The 23,810-nt window shown below is 41.4% G+C and overlaps 1 protein-coding gene across 1 annotated transcript in view; it reads right to left on the bottom strand.

Moving 5' to 3' along the window:
- Positions 1–287: 287 nt before the first annotated feature.
- LOC134800353 (nuclear receptor corepressor 2-like) overlaps positions 288–23,810 on the bottom strand; it is a 112,294-nt gene continuing 88,771 nt past the window's right edge. The window contains exons 16-33 of the mRNA XM_063772852.1: positions 21,033–21,252; positions 20,431–20,549; positions 19,745–20,030; positions 18,947–19,100; positions 17,981–18,151; positions 17,256–17,504; positions 16,126–16,512; positions 15,563–15,740; positions 14,823–14,931; positions 14,057–14,153; positions 13,236–13,318; positions 12,784–12,892; positions 11,533–11,840; positions 9,809–9,935; positions 8,810–8,970; positions 7,752–7,883; positions 7,012–7,232; positions 288–3,311 (exon numbers count right to left, since the gene is read on the bottom strand). Of these exons, the coding sequence (XP_063628922.1) occupies positions 3,193–3,311; positions 7,012–7,232; positions 7,752–7,883; positions 8,810–8,970; positions 9,809–9,935; positions 11,533–11,840; positions 12,784–12,892; positions 13,236–13,318; positions 14,057–14,153; positions 14,823–14,931; positions 15,563–15,740; positions 16,126–16,512; positions 17,256–17,504; positions 17,981–18,151; positions 18,947–19,100; positions 19,745–20,030; positions 20,431–20,549; positions 21,033–21,252 (3,230 nt within the window). The 3' untranslated portion in view covers positions 288–3,192. The remainder of the gene's footprint in view (positions 3,312–7,011; positions 7,233–7,751; positions 7,884–8,809; positions 8,971–9,808; positions 9,936–11,532; positions 11,841–12,783; positions 12,893–13,235; positions 13,319–14,056; positions 14,154–14,822; positions 14,932–15,562; positions 15,741–16,125; positions 16,513–17,255; positions 17,505–17,980; positions 18,152–18,946; positions 19,101–19,744; positions 20,031–20,430; positions 20,550–21,032; positions 21,253–23,810) is intronic.

The raw sequence follows: 23,810 nt of genomic DNA, 5'->3' as shown, positions 1-23,810 counted from the left end.
AATGTATTATGGTCTACATACATAATGTATTACAAACGTACCTACCCAGTTAGTTACAGAGACTGCTAAAATTATTAGTTCATAACCCTTCCTTTAGCTTTGCCAGGCTGAAGGTAATATATTTCCCACATACGGCACTTCAAACTTGTGTTCTATTTTCAATGAGTAAGACTTGTCAGTCTTACTCCATTAGTCCTCCATTGTCATATTTGAACTATCAGCCTGATAAAAGGTTAATCGGATAAAAACAGGGAACACATCACTTCCAAATCAAATAAAACCCAGCATCGATTTGCATCATATTTATTGATTGAGTCCTCCAAAACTTTGTTTTCGCTTTACTCGGACTTACAAGGATTATCTTTTCTTTCGGCTACTTAAATTACATTATTAATATTACAATTTATAAAGAAATCACAATGACAGGGCGCGCCGCGGCGCCCGCCCGGCTTCAACAGAACTTTAATATAATCAGTCGTTTTTACATAATATAAAACATTTACAACACGCCGGCCGTCGACACGCGCCACCTCGCTTATATACAAATAAACCCTAGTATACAATAACATACAAAACAATAACACTCGACCTCTCATTAGGTCTTCCATTCATCCTCGACGTAAAACTGATTTGATTCTGTCTGAAGCTAATATTAATTCATATAAAATTATAAAGCAAAGTATTGAGTAAATTTTAAGACGATATTTACCCATAATTTTGTTAATAATTGAAGTGTTTAACTCTTACTGAAATAACAGGAATTGTAAAATAATGTATAAGTAATCGATTTATAAATTGCAAAAATAATAAAGTATAAATAATAAATGGTGGCGGCGTCCGACGGGCTCGGTCTGATTTATGCTGAAGACGCGTCCCTGGCCCTCAAAGCGACATTTAAAAAAACCAGGGGTCTATTGCATTATAAAATACAAGCTAATCATAGCTTTTATTGTGCAATAAGCCCCAGAAGTCGATCATGAGAGCTGAACCCTCGCGGAGCTACTGCCAAAACTAAGTCGTACATTCCTTATGTTGCCAGCGACATTCGACCCGCTCGCGTCGCGTCTAAAACCCAAAGCTAGATCCAAGAACTAACTCCACCTTAGATTTTACCGTTTACCAGGCTGACAAAATGACAAATGACTTCAAAAATGACAATCGAATGTCAGTCTCACTCATCGAAAATAGAACACATGTTTAAAGTGCCGTATGTGGGAAATATATATCCCTTAGCCTGGTAAAGGGTTAAAACCCAAAGTTAGATCAATGTACTAATTCTAGCTTAGATTGAAGCTAACGCAAGCGAGTGTCAAGTATGAGATCTGTAGTAGTATATAGTTTGGCGGTGGGTCCGCCGGGCGGCGGGACGCGCTCGCGCAGCTCGGGTGCACACACGTGTAGATGGCCGGCGCGGGCGACGCGGGCCCCGCATGTGGCCGCTGGGGCCGGACCTAGCTAACGAAAACAAATCTCTATCGTACCTTAACTAAGTATAATTACAAATGCACAGAATGTATACATGATGGTGTTTATACCGATTACCGTGTACTAATATTTATAAACGTATATTGGGCCGGCGCCGCGATATACGGGTGCTATGTACAGGGAGCGCCGCGGGCCGGCGAGCGGCGAGGAATCTGCGCGTACACACGTACACTAGACGTTAGTCGTTACACGTTAGTCATTAGTCGCTAGTGGACGCCTAGCGACCGGGGCGACGGAAGACCTGGGTGCGGCCCTGACCTCCTACACCGCCGTGCGACACGACTAATATTACACCTTAGCTATTCGCAATAAGATTTAATATTGGTCAGTCACCATGTCAACTATAATGACAAGTAACTGGCGTTAGAATAAGGTTTAACTTTTGCGAAAAGCATAGACAAAGAATGAATATGCACATATTGATGTAAAATATTGCCAATTGACTCTAGATGGCGCTGTACAGCACTATACATTTTGTTGTACCTAGATTTTCGAAACTTAGCAGTTTACAATCTTATCCATAATACCAACTGTATATCATCAATTAGATCAGCTGTGAAATACACGCCTACATTTTGTAAATCGTCCTTTGTTCCTTTCTTTATCTACAATGAAAATCAAGCAATATTATAGTATTGTTTTGGTACTTAATATAAAATTTGAGACAGCGATATAGGAGCGTCAGGTCCGCTATATCTTGTGCCACAAAAGAAGTGGCAGTGACGCCGGGGCACCTAACTTCACATTACACCGATTCGTACAACATAACCAACAAAATTTCAAAGCCCCTAGCGATGGACAAAATCAACGTAATAAATATTAATATACACTATAGAAGCGTCCACAGATTCCTCGTACACTTAAAGCTTGCCACAACTCGTTATATATTCCCTGCTTTAATCGCCTAACACTTTAAAATTTACAATTGTCCGTAACACTCACTAAGTCAGTCACTTAACGTCCGTGACGCTCGAAGCATACACTATCTTACATTAAGCCAAGCCGGTTGGCGTAGTCAAAGTTTAAAACCTTCTCCTATGTTACTGAGGACGGCTGTTTGTTTCACGTCCAAGTCCAGTGCCCTCCGTATTATTCAACTTCCGTGTCGTAATTCAGTCCTTAAGTTTAAAATCTGAGTATTTAAGATTCTTCCGAGGACTGTTTCTAAGCTCTATCTTGTGAAATTTCTTTAGCATGACATCTACTGTCTTATTTCATTTGTTAAATTAGAGCTTAGTTTGCTTAAATTGGTGTGAGGTTCACTCAATTCGTTAAGAAATAAGCAAAAATTCTAGAATAGATTTTCAGCAAGTTTCGTGCCGTGTTTTACAGGAGCTTCCGTACTAGCTTTTTATTCACACAGCAGATGTTCGGTTACATCATAGTTTTATATATCTTCACTATTTTCTACATCTTCACTATTCGACTCGAGTCCGGCACATGTGGCCGTTCTAGATGTATATTAGTGGCCTTTAGCCTCGATGTGAAGTCACTCAGCGGACGCCGCGGTGGAGCGTCGGAGTGGCTTTCGGCCTCGTCGCGGACTAATAGTCATCACTTCCAACCCTGACGGTGTTTAATTTCTTCATCGGGCCATTCGGTCGCCCGGGCGGCTATTTCGAAAGCGTGCCTCAGGAGACTCTTGGCCTCCGGCCTCGGCGTGGGCGCTCAGCAGACGGCGTGGGCGGGCGGGCGGTGCATGCGGCGTCAGTCCTCGTCGGAGAGCGGCTCGTAGCGCGCCGACATGAGCGGCGCGGGCTCGGGCGCCGCGGGGGCCGCCGCGGGGGCCGCTGTCGCCGTCCCCGCCGCCGCCGCCGGACCACCGCCTGGGGAAACAATCTCATATTAATATCGCCTAGTTTCTACAAAACATTAAAAACGACATAACTTTACACCTCCTTTTAACATTTTTTACAGTACATATGGAGCACCATATGTACTAGGGTGGTAAAGTTGCTACTTTACCACCCTAGTACATATGGTGCTAGAGCGGGATTAAAGACAATACGTGCCTATGTCAAAAATTTAAAGGGCCATATGTACTGTAAAACGTTATACAGCTGTCGCAGCTCGTGTCGATTTGAAACACGACCAAGAGGAGGAGAGAGAATTTATCGCCACCTTCGAGCAACACGGAAGGGAGGCGGCATTCGCACTATTTCCCCTCTGCCGAGGCAGAGTTGGGCAAAAATTAACTTGAATAAGAATAAGAATAAAAATAGAAATTTTATTCTTATTCAAATCGATTTGAATTAGAATAATTATTGCACTAGTTATTTTAGAATAAAATTAAGGTGAATAAATCATGTGACTTTTATTTTAAATGCGGAATAAAAAACAGAATAATTATTCTAGAAGTGAGACTATTCTAAATAAGGTTTTATTCAATTAAAATGTTATTTAGAATTAAGTTAATTTTTGTAGTACAATCGGTTATACATATTTTGTAAGTTGATTTTCAGCCTTCTATTTAAAAGTCGGATTGAATTGATATTTGTCACTTTAGTTTAGGTACAGTACACATTGAAGAGTTCCGCTATATACTATCTAGTTATATCATCCGATCAGGGTGCTTAGCCAATATGCCAAACGTTAACGCTCCGTAGAGTTGCGTATAGTCTCTCTCTATCACTCTTACATATTAGTGCGATAGAGAGACAGATAGCCTTTCGTTGTCGTAGCACAAACAATTGGCATGTTGGCTACGCACCCAAGGTGCCTAGCCAAAATGACAATTTTTCTTTTTAATTTAATAGCCAAATCATTAGGTAAATTTAGCTGTTCTGGGGGCCTAGCCAAGATGCCAATCGCTTGTGCTCCGACAACGAAGCACTTTCTGTCTCTATCACTCTTACATATTAGTGCGAGAGAGAGACAGAGATAGCGTTTCGTTCTCGTAGCGCAAACGATTGGCATATTGGCTACGCACTCAAGGTGCCTAGCCAAGATGCCAATTTTTGTTTTTAATTCAATAACCAAATCTTTGGGTACAATTTAGTTGTTCTGGGGGCCTAGCCAACATGCCAATCGTTTGCGCTACGACAACGAAACGCTATCTCTGCCTCTGTATCGAACTAATATGTAAGAGTGATAGAGACAGAAAGCGCTTCGCTGTTGGAGCGCAAGCGATTGGCATGTTGGCTAGGCCCCCAGAACAGCTAAATTTACTTAATGATTTGGTTATTAAAATAAAAGCAAAAATTGGCATCTTGAATAGGCACCTTGGGAGCGTAACCAACATGCCAAACGTTTGCGCTACGATAACGAAACGCTATCTCTGTCTCTCTATCGCACTAATATGTAAGAGTGATAGAGACAGAAAGAGCTTCGTTGTTGGAGCGCAAGCGATTGGCATGTTGGCTAGGCCCCGAGAACTGATTGTACCCAAAGATTTGGTTATTAAAATAAAATAAAAAATTGGCATCTTGGCTAGGCACCTTGGAAGCGTAGGCAACATGCCAAATGTTTGCGCTACTACAACGAAACGCTATCTCTGTCTCTCTATCGTACTAATATGTAAGAGTAAGAGACAGAAAGCGCTTCGTTGTCGGAGCGCAAGCGATTGGCATGTTGGCTAGGCCCTCAGAACAGCAAAATTTACCTAATGATTTGGTTATTAATTAAAAACAAAAATTGGCATCTTGGCTAGGCACCTTGAGTGCGTAGCCAACATGCCAATGGTTTGCGCTACGACAACAAAACGCTATCTCTGGCTTTCTATCGCACTAATATGTAAGAGTGATAGAGACAGAAAGCGCTTCGTTGTCGGAGCGCAAGCGATTGGCATCTTGGCTAGGCCCCTAGACGAGCTAAATTGAACCAAAAAGAATAGATAGTATAGAGGGGTCCTGTCATTGTAAATTTTGTAGTCACTGTAAATTGACTGCCATCTATCGACATACGACTAAAACTCAAAATGAAAACGTATAAAGTTATCAAAAAATGTATATACTCGTATATGGATAAATGATTTTATTATTTTTATATCAGTTTGATCCATGTTCATTCACTGATATCTATGTGTTAAAATTGTTAAATATGAAACGGTGTCGTCACGCCATCTAGCCGAGGATAGGCTAAAGGTGTGTGCGCCATCTATTCGAGAATGACTTTTACTTGAATTCCGAGGCACGTTTTTTCCTTAGACTTTATTCGTCTTATACGAAGTTACATATGTCTTTGATTGAACCTAATGATTTGGTTAGTAAATTAAAAATAATACGGTTACTGAAACTATGCGACAGTCAATTTGTAAGATTTTATTCCATAAAATGGGTATCAATTAGACAAGAGACTAACTACTATTACATCTACCTAACTATTATACGTAATTAGTACCTATACGATACCCAGACCACATTTTTATTCGTGGAATATTATTTCGAATTAAAATCATGATTATATTTATTTGATTAAGAATATGTTATTCTCATTCAATTTTTTCTCATACGAATTATTCCCGACCAAAATTATTTGAGTATTTTTGACGGGAATAAAATCGAGATGATTTTATTCCTACAAATTCTTTTTGTTATAAAAAGAGGTCGGGGACATCAAATTTACAAAAAGAAAGTGTTACATTTCACATGTAATATTTTTTTTACATATTATACGTTTAATTACATTCAAACACAATTAATATATTTTAGTCTCATGTAATTGTTGGATTTATCGATTTTGCTCGCTCAGTACAAATTGCGGATCGGTCGAGCGACAAATCCGACTTCTCATCTCTCAGAATACAATAACATACTTCAACGAAAATGTGTTACTCGTCCGTACACAAAAAGAGATCGAGGTTTGCAAGATTTGTCTTTGACGTGTGTCATTTTCTATGTATTTGTGTCGTCATTACAGTTTGGATTTTGTATGTAAGTGTGTGAGAAGTGCGACTGTGTGCACCTTTCCCCCCGCGAAAAATGGCAGAAAGATTTGTACGGTGAGATATCGCTTGGGCCCCTCCCTTCCGATGTGTCGGAAGCCGGTGTTGCTCGAAGATCGCCACTCATTGCGAATTTCCTACTTTTCGCACTTATATCGTAATGTACTATTTTGGGACTTACGCTCAGCGGAGTCACTTTACATGACTTTCACAACTTGATTACACACTATTGTTGTTAGCAAGGTTGAAAATTCTTAACAAAAAAGTTATATTGTAAAGCATGTCTGTGGTATAACATACCGTCACTCGTAGAAAGAGCGCTAGAAACCGATCCCGCCGCAGTCGCAGGCACGTTTCACGCCGAGTAAGGGTAACATTCCATTTCTGACCACAGCCGCACTACTAATACGAAACGCGTCGATGTTATTGTCAATTTCCATAGTAAAATTAATGGTAGTGCTGCTGTCGTTAGAAATGGACTGTCACCTTGAAGATACGCATAGACGGTAGCGGGGAACGTCAGCTGAGATTTACACTCGCCATCACTTCACATGACTTGCACGAGTTGAATATGTACGATCGGTGTTATCATGGCATAGAACTATTCGAAAAATTGCAGAAATGTTGTTTCTAAATAGACTTACCATCACTAGTAGAGGGAGCGCTGGAAACCGGCCCCGCCGTGGTGGCCGGCACGTTGAGCGCGGAGTATGGATACGCGTAGGCGGTAGCGGGGAACGCCAGCGCCGGTTTCCGCTCGTCGGCGTCGCTGCGCATCACCTCCACTATGCGGTTGGTCACGTAGTCGAACGGCGTTAGCATGGTTGAGGAGTTGCAGCCGGAGAAACGACGCGTGCTGTTCGCTCTGGAATTAAAATGATTAACGTTAAAAGTTGTTTAAAAAGTAATAATAAGAAATATGAACTAATCATACACCAGTTTTACTAGTCAATGTCATATGAAACTAAATGATGATGATATAGATACATTCGTAAAGCAGCAACACATATCTAGGGGAAGTGAGAGGTACTTAAGCAGTACAAGTCTTTCGTTACCTTTATTTGCAATAAAATATAAAATAATACGAATACAACAAGTGCGAGTCGGATTCGCGCACGAAGGGTTCCGTACTATTACGCAAGAAACGGCAAAAAATCACGTTTGTTGTATGGGAGCCCCACTTATTATATTCTGTTTTTAGTATTTGTTGTTATAGCGGCAACAGAAATACATCATCTGTGAAAATTTCAACTGCCTAGCTATCACGGTTCATGAGATACAGCCTGGTGACAAACGGACGGACGGACAGCGGAGTCTTAGTAATAGGGTCCCATTTTTACCCTTTGGGTACGGAACCCTAAAAATGATGCGGGTGACAGTGTACCTGTTGGGGTGGTGGTTGTCGGGCGGGCTGACGGGCTCGAGGTAGGGCGCGTGCTTGGGCGCGTCGCGGCGCTTCCACTCCTCCGCGGCCGGGTACTCCGGCCCGCCCGCTCCCAAGTTGTATCTACTGCTGCTAAAAGACAACACAATAGGGTATTGGACTACTAATCAAATCAGTTTCTTTTTCGAACTGTCAAAACGATTTTGCTACTATACAATTTATATGAAACACTAGCATGTGACGTCACAATCAAATTACCTACTCTTTATAGTTTTATACGGGTTTAAAAATATAAATTGTGTCTAAAACTAGCTGCTGTCTACATTTCTCTATTAATCTTCTGGTGCTTTATTTTATGCATGGTGTAAAATAATTTATTTTAAATACAGTCAAATACCCTATTCATAAATCCTGTTCTTATATTTCACATACTAAAATGACAGGGTGATTGCTCAAATTTGTCGATCTGATCTGATTGGATTTGCAGTCGAATAGGTACATAAAGTAATCGAACATGGCCGATTGTATTGTCATTTCGGTATTAGGGCAGGAAAATTGAGCAGGGAACGTATTACACTGTGGCCACTGGCCGGGCACGGCAGGGTCGGCTTATGCTCGTCGATTGGTGTTAGGATTAAGAACTCTTCAATAAAGAAATCCCTCTGTTGGAGGCGACATACCGAAGAAGAAGAAGAAGGAACTATTTATTAGCACAATAAAATAACCTTAAAACTAAGAATAATTACACAAAATGAAAAGTTGCGCTAAATGGTCCTCACTCAGCTAGGTGTCGCGGTATGAGCCACATGGGACATACCGCGACGCTGGTTTCAGTAAGGCCCAGTGGATGGACTAGGTGGCACTCAGTAAAGGACACCATGTACAAAAATAAAGGAAAGCTTAAATAAAATTAACATTCTAATTACTTAAACAAAAACAAAATTAGCCTATAAGTCTTCTGGATGTTTGTGTGTATGTATGTAAATGTTAATGCAATTGGTGTGAGTGTGCACGGTTGCCTAAGTGTTGAATTCATACTGGCTAAGCTATATACTCACTTCTGATGATGGGGTGGTTGTGTGGGGCTGCAGAAGTCCCTCGTGATGATGTTGGAGGCGAGATCCCCGAGCTTTATACTGGCTGTGTGCGCTGGAGGTTCCTCTCGAGGTGGAGACTGCCGTTCTTCACGTAGCGTCGGTGAACATTCGCGAATTATCGTCTGCAAACACGAGAAATATTTATTATAATATACAAAGTTTTTCAACTGTTTACAATGTTTAAGGTTTTTGAGATATAGTCCGGTGACAGTCAGACAAAGAACGTAGGCTTAGAAATAAGTTCCGACATACTTACCGGTCGCCTTTAGGGTGCCTATACGTGCCCTCAATGGGCGCGAGATTTAAGAGCCCATCAACGTTTTTAAATATCTATCGTTAAATTTAAATAATCACAATTATTTACCAGTGGCGCTAGTGAGCGCGTTGATGGGCTCTTAACCTCGAAGATCGGCTACGTCAGCCATCTCCGGGCGCATTATTAGCACCAAACTAACTAGGACTCGAAGTGGTCGCCATGGTCGGAAATAGGCCAGAAGGTAATGTTCGTATCAAAAAGAATAGATAGTATAGAGGGGTCCTGTCATTGTAAATTTTATAGTCACAGTAAATTTACTGCCATCTATCGACACACGACTAAAACTCAAAATGAAAACGTATAAAGTTATCAAAAAATGTATATATATGGATAAATGATTTTATTATTTTTATATAATTTTGATCCATGTTCATTCAACTAATATCTATGTGTTAAAATTGTTAAATATGAAACGGTGTCGTCACGCCATCTAGCCGAGGATAGGCTAAAGGTGTGTGCGCCATCTATTCGAGAATGACTTTTGCTTCAATTCCGAGGCACGTTTTTTCCTTAGACTTTATTCGTCTTATACGAAGTTACATATGTCTTTGGTTCGTATTAACGCTTACTACCTGCGGCGGCACCGCTTCCGCTCGTCGAGATCAAATCAGTGACTTGGGAGATATATTGTAGGTACTACTCACGGGAGGGAAGCGCTGGTCGGTGGCGGACTGGCTGATCTGGTGCGTGATGATGGCGTCGATGAGCGAGGCGGCCGTCAGCGTGCCTTCCGTGCGGACCGCCGCTGCTGGCGGCGCCGGCGCCGGCCGGCTGCAATACAATTAAAATATTAATATTATATATGATTATGTGTTGTCTGTTTTTAATTGTATTATTGTCTGTATTCCCTATTAGCTTTAAGTTAATTATAAGCTAGGTCCCCACTGAAATCAGCGCTGCGGCTTACCGCAACATACTATTACTTTATTAGGCTGAGTCTGAGTGGGGGTCCTTTTTAGGGTTCCGTACCCAAAGGGTAAAACGGGACCCTATTACTAAGACTTCGCTGTCCGTCCGTCCGTCCGTCTGTCACCAGGCTGTATCTCACGAACCGTGATAGCTAGACAGTTGAAATTTTCACAGATGATGTATTTCTGTTGCCGCTATAACAACAAATACTAAAAACAGAATAAAATAAAGATTTAAATGGGGCTCCCATACAACAAACGTGAGTTTTGATCAAAGTTAAGCAACGTCGGGAGTGGTCAGTACTTGGATGGGTGACCGTTTTTTTTTTTGCTTTTTTTTTTGTTTTTTTTTTATATGGTACGGAACCCTTCGTGCGCGAGTCCGACTCGCACTTGCCCGATTTTTAACGTCCATCTGACATGTCTTGTTTTTAATTTAACTGGTTTTGTAACTATGATGTCGTAAATAAATGTATTTTCACCTCAGCAGCTCGAATAAGGGTACTTTGCTTCTTAAAAACAGTGAGCAAAATGCGATTTTGCTCACTGAGTCATTTTGTCTCACTCAGTGAGCAAAATAGCATTTTGCTCACTGAGTGAGATAAAATGACATTCAAGTGACCTTTATAGTCAAATGTCATTTCAACATGCGGGGTACAAATAACTTGGGTTCTATTATCTCTGTCCCTCTAGGCATTTTCTCACTGCTTAGGGTGAAAAATTTTGTGTACTACACGAGATCAAAGTTATTTACATCTAGTGCGCTTTTGAATCCCTTACTACGCTCAAGATTCTAAATTAAATTCACTCGCTACGCTCGTGAATCTATTATAGAATCTTTCGCTTGCACGGGACTCAAAATAAGCACTCGAAGAAATATCAAACTTTGATCTCTTGTTGTACAAATAACTATTTCTTTCTTTCTTTCATATAACCTCCTAAGTCCTGAGTTCCTTTAAAAAGAACAAATTGAAATTGAATTTTGATACTCTGGTTCTTAGGTGGATAAAGCAATTACATATACGAAAAGCTGCTTAGAGAAAATCTTCTAGACATTATGTGCCTTGAAATAAACGTCTTGTATTGGAGATAAAATGGCCTCTATACATTGTTATAAACGTCGAAGAATCTCTATTATTAACGTCGGTCTGGTAGACCACCCACGGCTAAATATATATCTAGTCCAACTGTGAATAAAACTCTTACTTTCTGTTGTTGTCGTTGTTGTTGTTGTTGTTGCTGCTGCTTCTGTTGTTGCTGCTGCTGTTGTTGTTGTTGTAGCTGTTATAACATAGCGCTGTTATAACGGAGGGTACTTACGTCTCCTTCCAAGTTTCAAGGTGCGGCGAGGCAGGATGCCGGTGGCGCGGTGGCTGCTGCTGCTGGTTCTGTTGTTGCTGGTGCTGTTGTTGTTGTTGTAGCTGTTATAACATAGCGCTGCTATAACGGAGGGTACTTACGTCTCCTTCCAAGTTTCAAGGTGCGGCGAGGCAGGATGCCGGTGGTGCGGTGGTTGTTGCTTGTACGGCGCCAGCAACCTTCTCTCGCCGTCCGCGTTGGAGCTGGCAGGCTGCTGTTGCTGTTGTTGTTGTTGCTGCTGCGCCTGTTGTTGTTGTGCTTGTTGCTGCGCCTGTTGTTGTGCCTGTTGCTGCGCCTGTTGCTGCGCCTGTTGTTGCTGCTGATGTTGTTGCTGCTGATGTTGTTGCTGCTGATGTTGTTGCTGCTGATGTTGTTGCTGCTGGTGTTGTTGCTGCTGTTGTTGTTGTTGCTGTTGTAAACAATTGACACATTACATTATAAAACAAGTCAACGAAGCAGCGTTTATCATTTTATTTTATTTATCGTATGGCATTTACATTACATTACACTGTTCATTAACAACTTAGTTTATTTATAATCTAAATCTACATTTTTCCAAGTAGGTGATGGCTGCACTCGTTATGGTTTTAAAATCTTCCACTGGGCCATCGTACTTTGTTATTGGGCACTCCAACACAATATGCCGAACAGTTTGCTTTGGGCAACCGCATTCGCAGCATTCTTGGTCGCTCCATCCCCATTTTTTCCATCATGGTATCTCAAAACATGAGATTGTTCAGATGGATGTGTGGAATGAGCAAGGTTCGGATTAAGAATGAGTACCATAAAACTTCCCAACTATAGTCCAAAGCTCCCAACTATGCTCCAAAATTAACTGTATTTTTTTCGTTCAGGTGTGACCTTTACTGTATTTTTTTGTAGTTCTAAGGCAAGATATGTTTATGAGTACCGGACGGTATCGGCCTGTCAGTTAGAACAAAATTTTGACAGTTCCGAACAACTGACAGGCCGATACCGTCCGGCGGACTGTTAATCAGTGGGCCCCTTTACGGTATATAAGGGGAAGTTTGAAAGTAGCACCAGTAACGGAGAAGATGAGGAGTAGGTTAGCGTGGTATGGGCATGTAATGAGGAGGGATGAATGCCATATAGGCAAAAGAATAGGGATGAATGTTGACGGACGGAGAGCGGATAGTAGACCCAAAAATCAGTACTGCTACTTGACAATAGATGTTCCGACGTGATAATTCCGCTACTCGATGCTAAATGTCGACTGCGAAAATAATAGTCGTTTTGGTTCTAAAACTGATGTATGGAGTGAGCTCTCTATTCATACTATATTTCTCTATGGCTGAGGTGACGAATGTGGTTAAGAGGAGTAGTTTACTAACCTGCTGTATCATGTTCTGCCTCTCGCTCATCATCTGCTGCTGTTGCTGGTGTTGCTGCTCTATCGCCATATGTCTCTCTCGCTCGTGCATCGCTGCTATCGCGCGTTCCCTAAAACATTAAACACATTTTAACATGACGTACAATCTTTAATGTTTCATGGTCTCTACAGAACAACAGAAGTTAGTTTAATAATAAGTTTTTGGTTTGTCACAGAGTTCCTATGGCCACCTCCTGTCCCCATCATCACATCCATGTCACAATAATATTTCATTGTCATCCGATTTACATATGTATTGTATGCAAAATTTCAGCTCAGTCGGAAATCGGGAAGTGGGTCAAATTTGGCTTCCAAGATTTGACCCACACTAACTAACAGGCCAAATGAAATAAAACCTTGTAATAATATATTCCTAGTCATACTGACGACTAATAAAAATATAGTTGAACTTACCTTTCTCGGCTTTGTAAGGCCAGCTGTCTGTCTCTCTCTAGCAGTTGCGCTTGCATTCCTCTCCTCTCGCGGTCCATAACCGACTGTCAACATAAACCAACATTAGATACAAGATTATTTTACTACAAAATATCTGGGAGACCGAGCTTTGATCGAAAAACATATAAAAACTCAAAAATACGCGTTTTCCCAGAGATAAGACCTAGTTAGATCGATTTATTGCCCCCGAAAACCCCCATATAGCAAATTTCCGAGATCATAAATAAATAAACAAGAATTGCTAGTTTTAAGGTATGTATTATTAGATTAAACAGTGAACAAAAGCTATACACTATAGTTCGTTTTTTTAGCATTAGAAAAAAGGTAAACAATCTTGACGTGTCTTCTTTATTGAAGAAATATGTAACATTTATGAATCATATACGATTATTTACATTCTTTTGCTTTCATAAGTAATAGTTACTGAGTTTAAAATGCGTTTTCAATTAAAAGGCACGTCAAGATCGCGTAGTCTTTTTCAGCTCTTTTCAAAAATCATGTAAGGCATTTTTGCCATAAAATGTATATTTTTGGGATATCGCGTAATTAGCGTAGACTACTTTTTTTTTAAATTTAATAGTTTTTTAATATACAAATGTATATCTGCTTGACAATGTGTGATGTTCTTCCATTTAGCGCCACTTGCTCCATCCCACTAACCCGGGTTTAACCGGTTTAACCTGGAGTTATCATGGTTACCAGTACAATTTGACACTGGGTTAACGGTTTAACCGGTTAACCCCTGGTTGGTGGGATGGTGCAAGTGGGGCTCAATGTGCTACCTGGTACTGCATGTGCTGCGGGTGGTGCGGGTGCTGCGGATGGTGGTATTTGTGCACGATGCCCATGTCGCGCTCGCGCTGCATCTTCTCGTGTATCCTGCAAGTAAACCCTTTTTAGTAGGGATGCCACTAATATTCGGCAACTATTCGGTATTCGGCCTATTTGGCCACTTAGCCGAATATTCAATATTTGACCGAATGTTGCTTACTATAGTCCGTTTTTTTTAGCTTCAGAAAAAAGTAAACAATCTTGATGAGTCTTTAAATTGAAAAATACGTTTTAAAAATAAGTCACGGCAAATATCTAACAATTATGAATCTAATACGATCATTTATATTCTTCTGCTTTCATAAGTAATAGTTACTGATTTTTAAAAAGCGTTTTTCAATTAAAAGACATGTCAAGATCGCTTACCTTCTTTCTAATGCTAAAAAAAACGAACTATATTCGGCCGAATACCGAATATCTGTTACACCTACCTTAAAAGAAAAATTACTTAGTAAAAATAACCGCAAACCACTATATTAAATATTTAAAATGTATTCTTGGAAAGTAGTTACAAACTTTTTTGAGCATTTGATGATTGCCTACAAATAATTCTATTTTATCATGGGTCTGATTTGATTGACTGTAACTACATTCAGTAGTTCTGAGCAATAAAAGTTAAGTTTTTAATCCCGATATAAGTTTACATATTGCGAAAGAGCGAGTCATACGTTTTCTTTAGTGTTCAAAGTTTTAGGCGGCCTAAATGTGCAAACTAACCTCATGTCGTGCTTGGCGTCAGGCTTGGCGTCGGGCGCCTGGCCGCGGGGCACCGGCAGCGCCGACGCCGACACGGCTGCGTCAACCAACGACGTGAAAGCTTCGTGACCTACAACAACATATTCAAATAAGTAAAATATGTACAAATCTATAGAATTCCAGTATGAAATAATTTTGATAATTGAGGTTTTTACAGCTTGAACAACTAAAAATTGGGTTAAGAATGATAAAAAGAAGAGCGACTTAGATCTTTGTATTCACACACTCCATTCTTAGAAAAAAAACAAGCATTGAAAGTATATTATATTATGTCATAAAAACAGATGTACAGTGGCGTTCAAAAGTGCATAAATAGGTGTCGACCGTAATGCCTGCCTTAATATTACGGTTGAAACATATCCATGCACTTTTAAACGCGAGTGTACAATTTCGTGCGAGTTACACAATGTTTGTAAAAAGTAGGAAAGTTATCGGACATTTCTCAAAAATAAGTTAATTTCTAGAGTTTCCAAGATCTTTCAATGTTGGATGTTTTTAATGACGTATTCATATTCATTTATTTACTGCTTTGATTTACAAAAAGATCTCGATCGATAGGAGGTAAACGAGCAGACGAAACGCCTGATGTTAAGCTTAACCTTGGACATCTGCAACACCAGAGGGGTTGAAAGTGTTTCATAATTTCTGTCGACATTAACCGTTCTGTAAAAAGGGGTGAATGTGATCATATATCAACTCACCGGGTGGAGGTGGCGGGTGCACATGGTAAGAATGTCTTATAACAGAAGGCTGCGAGTACGGCGACGCTGGTCGTTCGCGTTCTCTTCTCGCCCCGCCCGGCATCTGCTTCGACGTGATGAAGTCCGCCATGATTATCTGACGCTGGTCCATGCCAGAGTAACGGCCGAAGGCTGGGTTCTGTATACAAATAAGATTGTTTTTTTTTAATATTCATTTCTTCTTGAATTTAGGTTTATTACAAGGCACTAATGAATGTCAAGCACTACCACAAATGGTCCGTATCATTTAATTTTGATAAAAGAACTGAAAATCGATGCAAATTTAAAAATTCAGTGCTAGTAACGTTTGATTCAATTGGTTAAAAATCAATCAAATTGTCACCTCAAGTTTGTTACAATTGAATGTTATGCTGGACAAATTAGCGAGGTCCCAATTTGAAATATTTTTTTTATTTTATACGGGCCAGTTTTCCCGAAAACGTGTAACTTCTAAAAACAAGCTTCCCTTTCTGATACAAGGAGCTAAAAAGCACCAGACAATTTCGAAAACATGACATACTAACCGGTGAGAAAGACTGTGGACTCTGCGGCCTCTGCGCATTCTGCGCTCCCGGATAATACGCGCCACCCGGACTCTTCCTCTTATTATACATCTCGTGAAACCGCTGCTTGTCCGGAATATGGTGTCCATGAGTCCCATGCACCGGGGTCCCGGCCGTTATGGACCCGGGCTTCGTGTCCGGGGGGGTCCGTCGCGGCTCGTAGCGGGACTCGAGCGGGGTGCCCAAGGTTATGGAACCCTTGGGGTTCGGCGCGGGTTTCAAGGTCGGGCGTGGGGCGGCGGCGACCGGTTTCGGCTTGGAGTTGTAGAGGGTTGGAGACTCGCGCTCTAGAGGACGGTACTGCTGTTGGAAGTCCGAGTTGCGGTATTGCGGTTGAGATATTGATACCTGTGGAGAGATGAAATATGTGAAAGAGGGAAGCTGTGTAATCAAACTGTTGAATCTTTGTGGGTGATCGGGGTTTCAGATTGGTGGGAAGTTACAGGCTTGAAATAACATATATGTATACGTCCTATTAGCCTAGCGCAGGAGCGGTTAGAGTAAAAATGTTGTTGAACTAATCGGGCTAAGGATCGGACCCAATGGCTTTGAGTCGGGCGTTAGTTTTTCCACACGAAAACTATTAAAGGGAAATTAAGTTCAATATAAAATGGGAAATATATTCCCTTTACCCTTCTCTCTTCACACTTAACGACGGCTCCGGTGTGTAAAACTACGCCCTCTTTGGGGGCGTTGGACTGCGCGAGGGGATTGGAGATTATCTCTGAATCCCCTATAATATTTGCTTCTTCTTCCTCGCGTCGTCCAGGCATTTTTGCCACGGCTCATGGGAGCCTGGGGTCCGCTTGACAACTAATCCCAGGAATTGACGTAGACATTAGTTTTTACGAAAGCGACTGCCATCTGACCTTCCAACCTAGAGGGTAAACTAGGCCTTGAATATTGGGATTAGTCCGGTTTCCTCACGATGTTTTCCTTCACCGAAAAGCGACTGGCAAATATCAAATGATATTTCGTACATACGTTCCGAAAAATTCAATTGGTACGAGCTGGGGTTTGAACTCGCGATCTCCGGAATAATCCCCTGAACGGTGAATTCCCTGTAATATATCCTTCTGTATTATACTAACCGTTTTGCCAGGCTGAGGGAAGGCGTGCTCATGTCTCGGCTTCTTGACACTGAGGTCGAGCAGAGGCTCGGGTCGCTCGCGCTGGTCCCGGGGCTCGATGTGCAGCACGACCACCCCCTCCTTGGGCGCGTCGGGCTGCAGGGGGGTGATGGTGGCGGGGCGGTTGGGGGAGCGCGGGGGGGCGCTCACGTGGCCGCTGTTCACCACGCTCAGCGTCGCCAGCGACTCGCGCGGCGCGTGGGAGGTCACCTGTGGACACAAGGTAGGGTTAGAAAACAGTTAACTTTATAATAGAGGGTTTTTTAACCCCTCTGTTTTCCGGGAGTCTATGGGCGACGTTATTCGCTTACCATCAGGCGATTCGTCTGATCGTTTGCCTTCTATATCATAAAAAAAGTTTTGTCATACATTGTCAGGTAGGTAAATATGTACATGAACTGAAAACTGGACAACTTTCAGTATGAAGCCACAATGTTGTAAACCCAAAATATACTTTTGATTGTAAAAACATTTTGCCTTTTCGCATTATCGGTTGACGCGTTATCCCGTTGCCAAAGTTAAATACCGTTCAGTATGGCCAACAATTTCAAAGAATAGTGTTAAAATCACACCTTACTAAATACATTCTACGTTCATATGTATATGATCTGAGAACTGTTCTAAAAAGAGACATGTTATTTTTAAACAGGCTTAAAAAATCAGAGAACATTGTTTTTTTTACCGACCTTGGGTTTGACGCTGGGCGGAACGGGCTGGTTGTTCTTCAGCAAGCTGATCTCGATCATGTTGAGCACGACGTCGCGCACGGTGAGGGGCGGGGCGCCCGGGCCGTTGCGCAGCAGCGCGGGCGCGGGCGCGGCCGGGGGGGCCGGCGCGGCCGAGGGGGGAGGGACCTGCTGGGAGATTACATACTTCCTTAGTTATAGAACGCTGTCTTACACACCGTTAGACTCTAAAGCCCCCTTGCACCATTCCACTAACCCGGGGTTAACCGGTTAAGCCTGAAGTTACCATGGTTACCGGTACAATTTGACACTGGGTTAACGGTTAAACCGCTTAACCCCGGGTTAGTGGGATGATGCGAGTGGGCCTACGTTGTATTTGACAAATCAAAATTAAAATTTAGAAAAAATAAAAAAGAGATTAATGAAATTTTCCTTTGAATTTGGTTCGGACATTTTAACGTACCGAATATATATTATGTACACGACTGCGGAGGCCACTTGGCAACCACCTTAGTTACTTGACAGCTTACAACAAGCTGGAAGAGATCCCTTAAAGGGATAAGTTCGCCTTTGTACTAATGACGAATGTTATTTTTCCTGTTTTGTTTTGATTTTTGTATAATAAAGTGTTTTACTACTACTACTACTACAAATATCATATAGCAAAAAAATTTATCCCCCCAAGTTCAAAAGTGTCGAAACGTAGTAATTGTATTCTGTATCGAGCATTTTAGTCGCTTGCAGCACTAAGTGCGGTCGCACTATGATCCTGTGTTTAAAATTTAAACACACTACTACACATTTACCCCCTTATTCATAACCGTCTACTAAAGTTGACAAGCCGATAATAATCGTTTGTCCCTTTCCGACGTATTGGTATGATGCAAAGGGACAAACGATTATTATCGGTTTGTCAACTTTAGTAAACGTTTATGCATAAGGAGGTTAAACTTTAAATGGACAAACCTTAGCCTGCGGCGCGTCGTTCTCCTCGTCGGCTGTCTCTGTCGCACTGGAGTCGTACTCGTCGCGCCGCGGCCGCGCCGGCGCCGGCTCGGGCGGCGGCGGCGGCCGCGGGCTCTCCGCACTCGCCGTGTCCGTGTCGCCCGAACTGAGCACGCTGTGCAATACACAATACACTATTTAATATGACGAATATTAAAATCTAGTTTCGGTAAGACAGTGAGCGGTTGTAGAGTCATATGTAGAGCGAGGTGATATTTTAGTTTTGGGTTGATTATAGATGTAAAAAGGCCGCTATGCAGCATGTAATGTGAAGAAAATCCAAGTCGTAAGAGCGTAAGAGAAGGAAGAGCTGTAGAGCCATTTGTAGAGCAAGATTCTGATTATTCTTGAATGCCTTATAGATGTAAGCAGTTGTAAAGATCTGTATCTGATTCTTTCACTGAAATACTTGTTCAAGACAACAAAGAAATCATCATCAGCGGAGACATGATGGATTGATAAAGCGCCCATCACTTTTTAACGCCGCGTGATTTAAGTGACGAATACTATCTTTATCACCCTTTCAAGTCCGACCAACATATCCGTACTGCTTAAATATCTTTATGTCATTAATCACCACACAACACGCAGTATGCGTTTTAACTTTGAGTATAAGTGCGAGATACGAGATTTTGAAGTAGTGATGATTTATTAAATCATATGTGTACCCCATACATAGTTACCACATTTTTCTTTTGATTGACAGACAAGATACGAGTTTTTTTTCAAAATAGTCACGAAATACCAATACAAACATACCTATCATCGGTATCGCTGCCCTTCGGCGGCGGCCGCTCCGCCACCAAAGCGTCTAGTTGCAGTTTCTTCCGATACGTGAAGTAGAAGGCCTTGAAGCTGGCCGGCGTCTTGCCACTGCCGGCGGCCATCTTCTCCCAGGACGTCCCGTGTTCTCGGAGCAGGGTTCTGAACCTGGACGCCTCCTCTTCGGTCGGGTCCGGGGTTGGGTGCTCGCCGACCGTTTCCAGCCAACGGGTGATTTTCTTGAAGCAACTGAGACAGCATTTGCTGAGGTCGCTTGGGATGTCTGCGGAAGAATTGTTTTGTTAGAAAGGAAGTTACAATATGTCCAGTATTTAGGCTGTAAGCTGTTAAATGAGGAATTCAGCTGAATATAAAAAGGGTTCTTTTTAATAGTTGATAACATAACTGACGAAACTAAGCTGAAAAAAGATACTTTGCTGATTTAGACGGCTCTGGGTTGGGTAAAAGACATTTAACCCTTTACCAGGCTGACAGTTCAAAAATGACAATCAAATTTCAGTTTTACTCATCGAGAATAGAACACGTTTTAAGTTCCGTATGTGGGAAATATATATCCCTTATAAAGTATCCCTGGTAAAGTGTAATATATGACATAGAGAGCGTATGAAAACAAACTGTTTCTTCGGAAGACCGTCAAAAGGACAAAGAAACAATCAACTTACTCCACTCATCAAGAAGAGGTTTCTTGACTTCAGGCGAGAGATCGTGCCACTTGGGCGGCAGGTGCCGCAGTCGCTTCGCTCGCACCTTCGGCCCGTGGCACGACGGACACCATGTGTACCTGCCAACAATATAGTCATAGTTTAGTTTACATTACTTACGTATTCAAGTGAGACTAACGTTTGACCTGGATGCAGACCTCTGCAACCAGGTAAAGACCTCTTTAAGGATCGGTATCCTTGAGACCTCTGCGAAAGAGCCGGTACTCCACAAGTTTTGCGCTGACTGTTAGTGTCAAGTTTTTCGTCGAGAAAAGCTGTTTGAACAACACCATCAGAGCAGAGGTGAAGTGACCGCGAGGATAACTCTTCACTCCAATATATGACATCTAATTTTCTTCAGAATGCGAAGAGTGCCACAGATACTGACAGTATATATTAACAATGAACCCAATCCACCAACAGGTACTACTAGACGGTTTTCAATACTTAGACGCCGCTGAAGCATGGAACCCTCAAATATCTGATAGCCCTTGGATAGATCGCAGTGTCAGCAGAGGCCAAGGTATTCATGGGTGCCCTAGAGATAACTACACACAGCTCACCTGCAGCGGACGCACCTCGTGTGGCAAGCGTCGCACACCCGACTGCCCGCCGCGTCCTCCCTTAACCCGTAGAACAGCGCTCGGGAACGCGACACGGCGCGCGTGGCGCCGGCGGCGCCGCATACGGCACACGCCGCCGTCGTCGGCGTTGGTGTTGACGCCGGCGTCGGCGTTGACGCCGCGGCCGGCGTTGACGGCGTGCTGATGCGCTCGATCACGGCTGGAGACAATAGAGAAACTACAATTACAACAGTGAGCAGTCATTGATTTGTCAGTTCGTTACTTAGACAAGGAATGATTGGAGAATTATGTCTCTAAATAAGACATAAGGAAATTAACGAGTTAAAATTAATGATTTGACAATTTTACATAAAGGAGAGCATGGCTTTGAAATTCCCTGATTTTTGAGAAATATGAATGTACCTATGTATGCAGGGTAAATCGACAATTACTGGCCACTGTTTAATAACTAGCCACCTTATATAAAAAGAATTCTGTTTATAGGTCAATCGTCGGTGGCTTTCAATGTAGAATGAGTGACGAAAGTAGAATAGGACTAATTTAAGAACTTGACTAAAAACTAATGGGACGACCCAAGACGATACCATTTTTAGTATAAGGGGGCCAGTTATTAAACAGTGGCCAGTAATAGACGAATTACCCAATATGTTTTACTGTATAATATTTTGCACATAATAAAACTCGCTGACTTAATGTTTAATTACTAATGATCTGCTTTCAACAATATTACCGCTAATACCGTGATAAATAAATTTAATAAAACACTGTTTTTACTTCATGGGATATATTAAATACCGGTTAAACCTCGTGCTCGGCCGATAATCGGGCCGGTATAAATAATGAGAGCTAAGCTCTGTTAATCTGCTTTGGCTTGCAAATTGCTCAGAGCGGCGCGGCCTGGTTCCCAGTCAACACACTGAGCGATTCAAACGAACCAGTATAAAATGATTTGTGTTTACTTTTACACGCTTTGATTTAACCCTTTACCAGGCTGACAGTTCAAAAATGACAACCGAATACTGATCGAAAATAGAACACATGTTTGAAGTGCCGTATGTGGGAAATATTTATCCCTTAGCCTGGTAAAGGGTTAACTTGCCCTGTTAGTGTGTAAGGTACCATCGAGTTGATCAGATGATGGAGACAGGAGGTGGCCATAGGAACTCTGTTATAAAACAACGCAATTAACCTAATTGTGTTTGGGGTTTTTAGAATTGTCTCGACGAGTATTAATTGCCTGTGTTAAGAAAAGTACAGTCAGCGAAAAAACTTGCAGGTACCAAAAATGAAATTAATTACAGTTAATGATATCGTTAAAATCATTATATAACTACTGGATACATGGACACCCAATTTTTATTGAAGGAAAGTACTTTGGCGGATATTTCAACAATTTGTCAAATTGACAGTTTAATGCTTATCGGACTTCTCTTTATATAGGATTCAACTCATTGAACATTTGTCAAATTCCTCCTAATATGTTCACTTATACTGTTTGTATGAGGCGAACGCTTGTTGCCCTGTAGGTAGGTGTTGCAACAGCAGCCGTGAATATTGCATGGCCTGCCCGTCCGGCTGATTCTGATTTACGGATTAAGCCAGATTTGTTTGTACATTATCAAACGTACATTGTTACCTGCACTGCACAACTAACCTACTGAAACGGACGTTTTTTTAATCCTTAGCGAGCTTCTGTGAGGTGAATGTATATTAGGCAAATTTTGCTGTAGAACCAACCCAATCTGTTTCGTATGTTTTGACTAATCCGCTGTGAAAAAAACCGAGTTGTATACTATGTACAAATAGAAGGTAAATTTTTAAATAAATAAGTATGAAAGGAATTATGGGCATTGATCAGTGCATTTATCGGTTCGGATCTCCTATAAGCTTATCAAAGCGTGATTTTTTTAACAATCACAATCATAATTAATAATAAAAACCGATTCATGCTTTAGGGCATGTGCCTTTAACGGGTGGAATTCAAAATGATCAGTAAACTATGGATTTCATGTTGGGTGATCGTTGATCAACCCCATAAACAAAGAATACTCATATTTGCCGTACCACAGGTTACTTGGCCAAGGATTTAAATCCACCCTTACAATGACGCCCAACTTAAAAAAAAGTATCTACACACGCGGCAGCGTGCCAAGCCAAGTTCAAAAGAAAAAAAAAACCCGACTGCAAAAAAGCTATCTTTAGAAAAAAATAAAAAAAAAACTGAAAAGAAAAAAACAAGTTCAGTAGTCGAGAACATTGAATCAGTTTCATGATTAACATTTCGTATGTCAATTTGGACCTTAGAGTTTAAAAATAATGTCCAAATCGCTTGTGACGGATCCGGAACGAGGCATACGAATCGTTATGACACAGATAAAACAAACTATCATTCTTATACGAAACAGCAACTTCAACAGTCGGGACCCATTATTGTCGTCAACATTAGTGCCGCAGCCTAGACTTTTAATGGGTCCCGACTGTTGAAGTTGCTGTTTCGTATAAGAATGATAGTTTGTTTTATCTGTGTCATAACGATTCGTATGCCTCGTTCCGGATCCGTCACAAGCGATTTGGACATTATTTTTAAACTCTAAGGTCCAAATTGACATACGAAATGTTAATCATGAAACTGATTCAATGTTCTCGACTACTGAACTTGTTTTTTTCTTTTCAGTTTTTTTTTATTTTTTTCTAAAGATAGCTTTTTTGCAGTCGGGTTTTTTTATTTTCTAAATTATCTTTTTTTTATTTAACACT

The sequence above is a fragment of the Cydia splendana genome, chromosome 19 (genome assembly GCF_910591565.1).
Source record: "Cydia splendana chromosome 19, ilCydSple1.2, whole genome shotgun sequence".
NCBI lineage: Eukaryota > Metazoa > Arthropoda > Insecta > Lepidoptera > Tortricidae > Cydia > Cydia splendana.
Note: the sequence above shows the minus strand (reverse complement) of the source record. Positions and strands in the feature narration are given on the sequence as shown.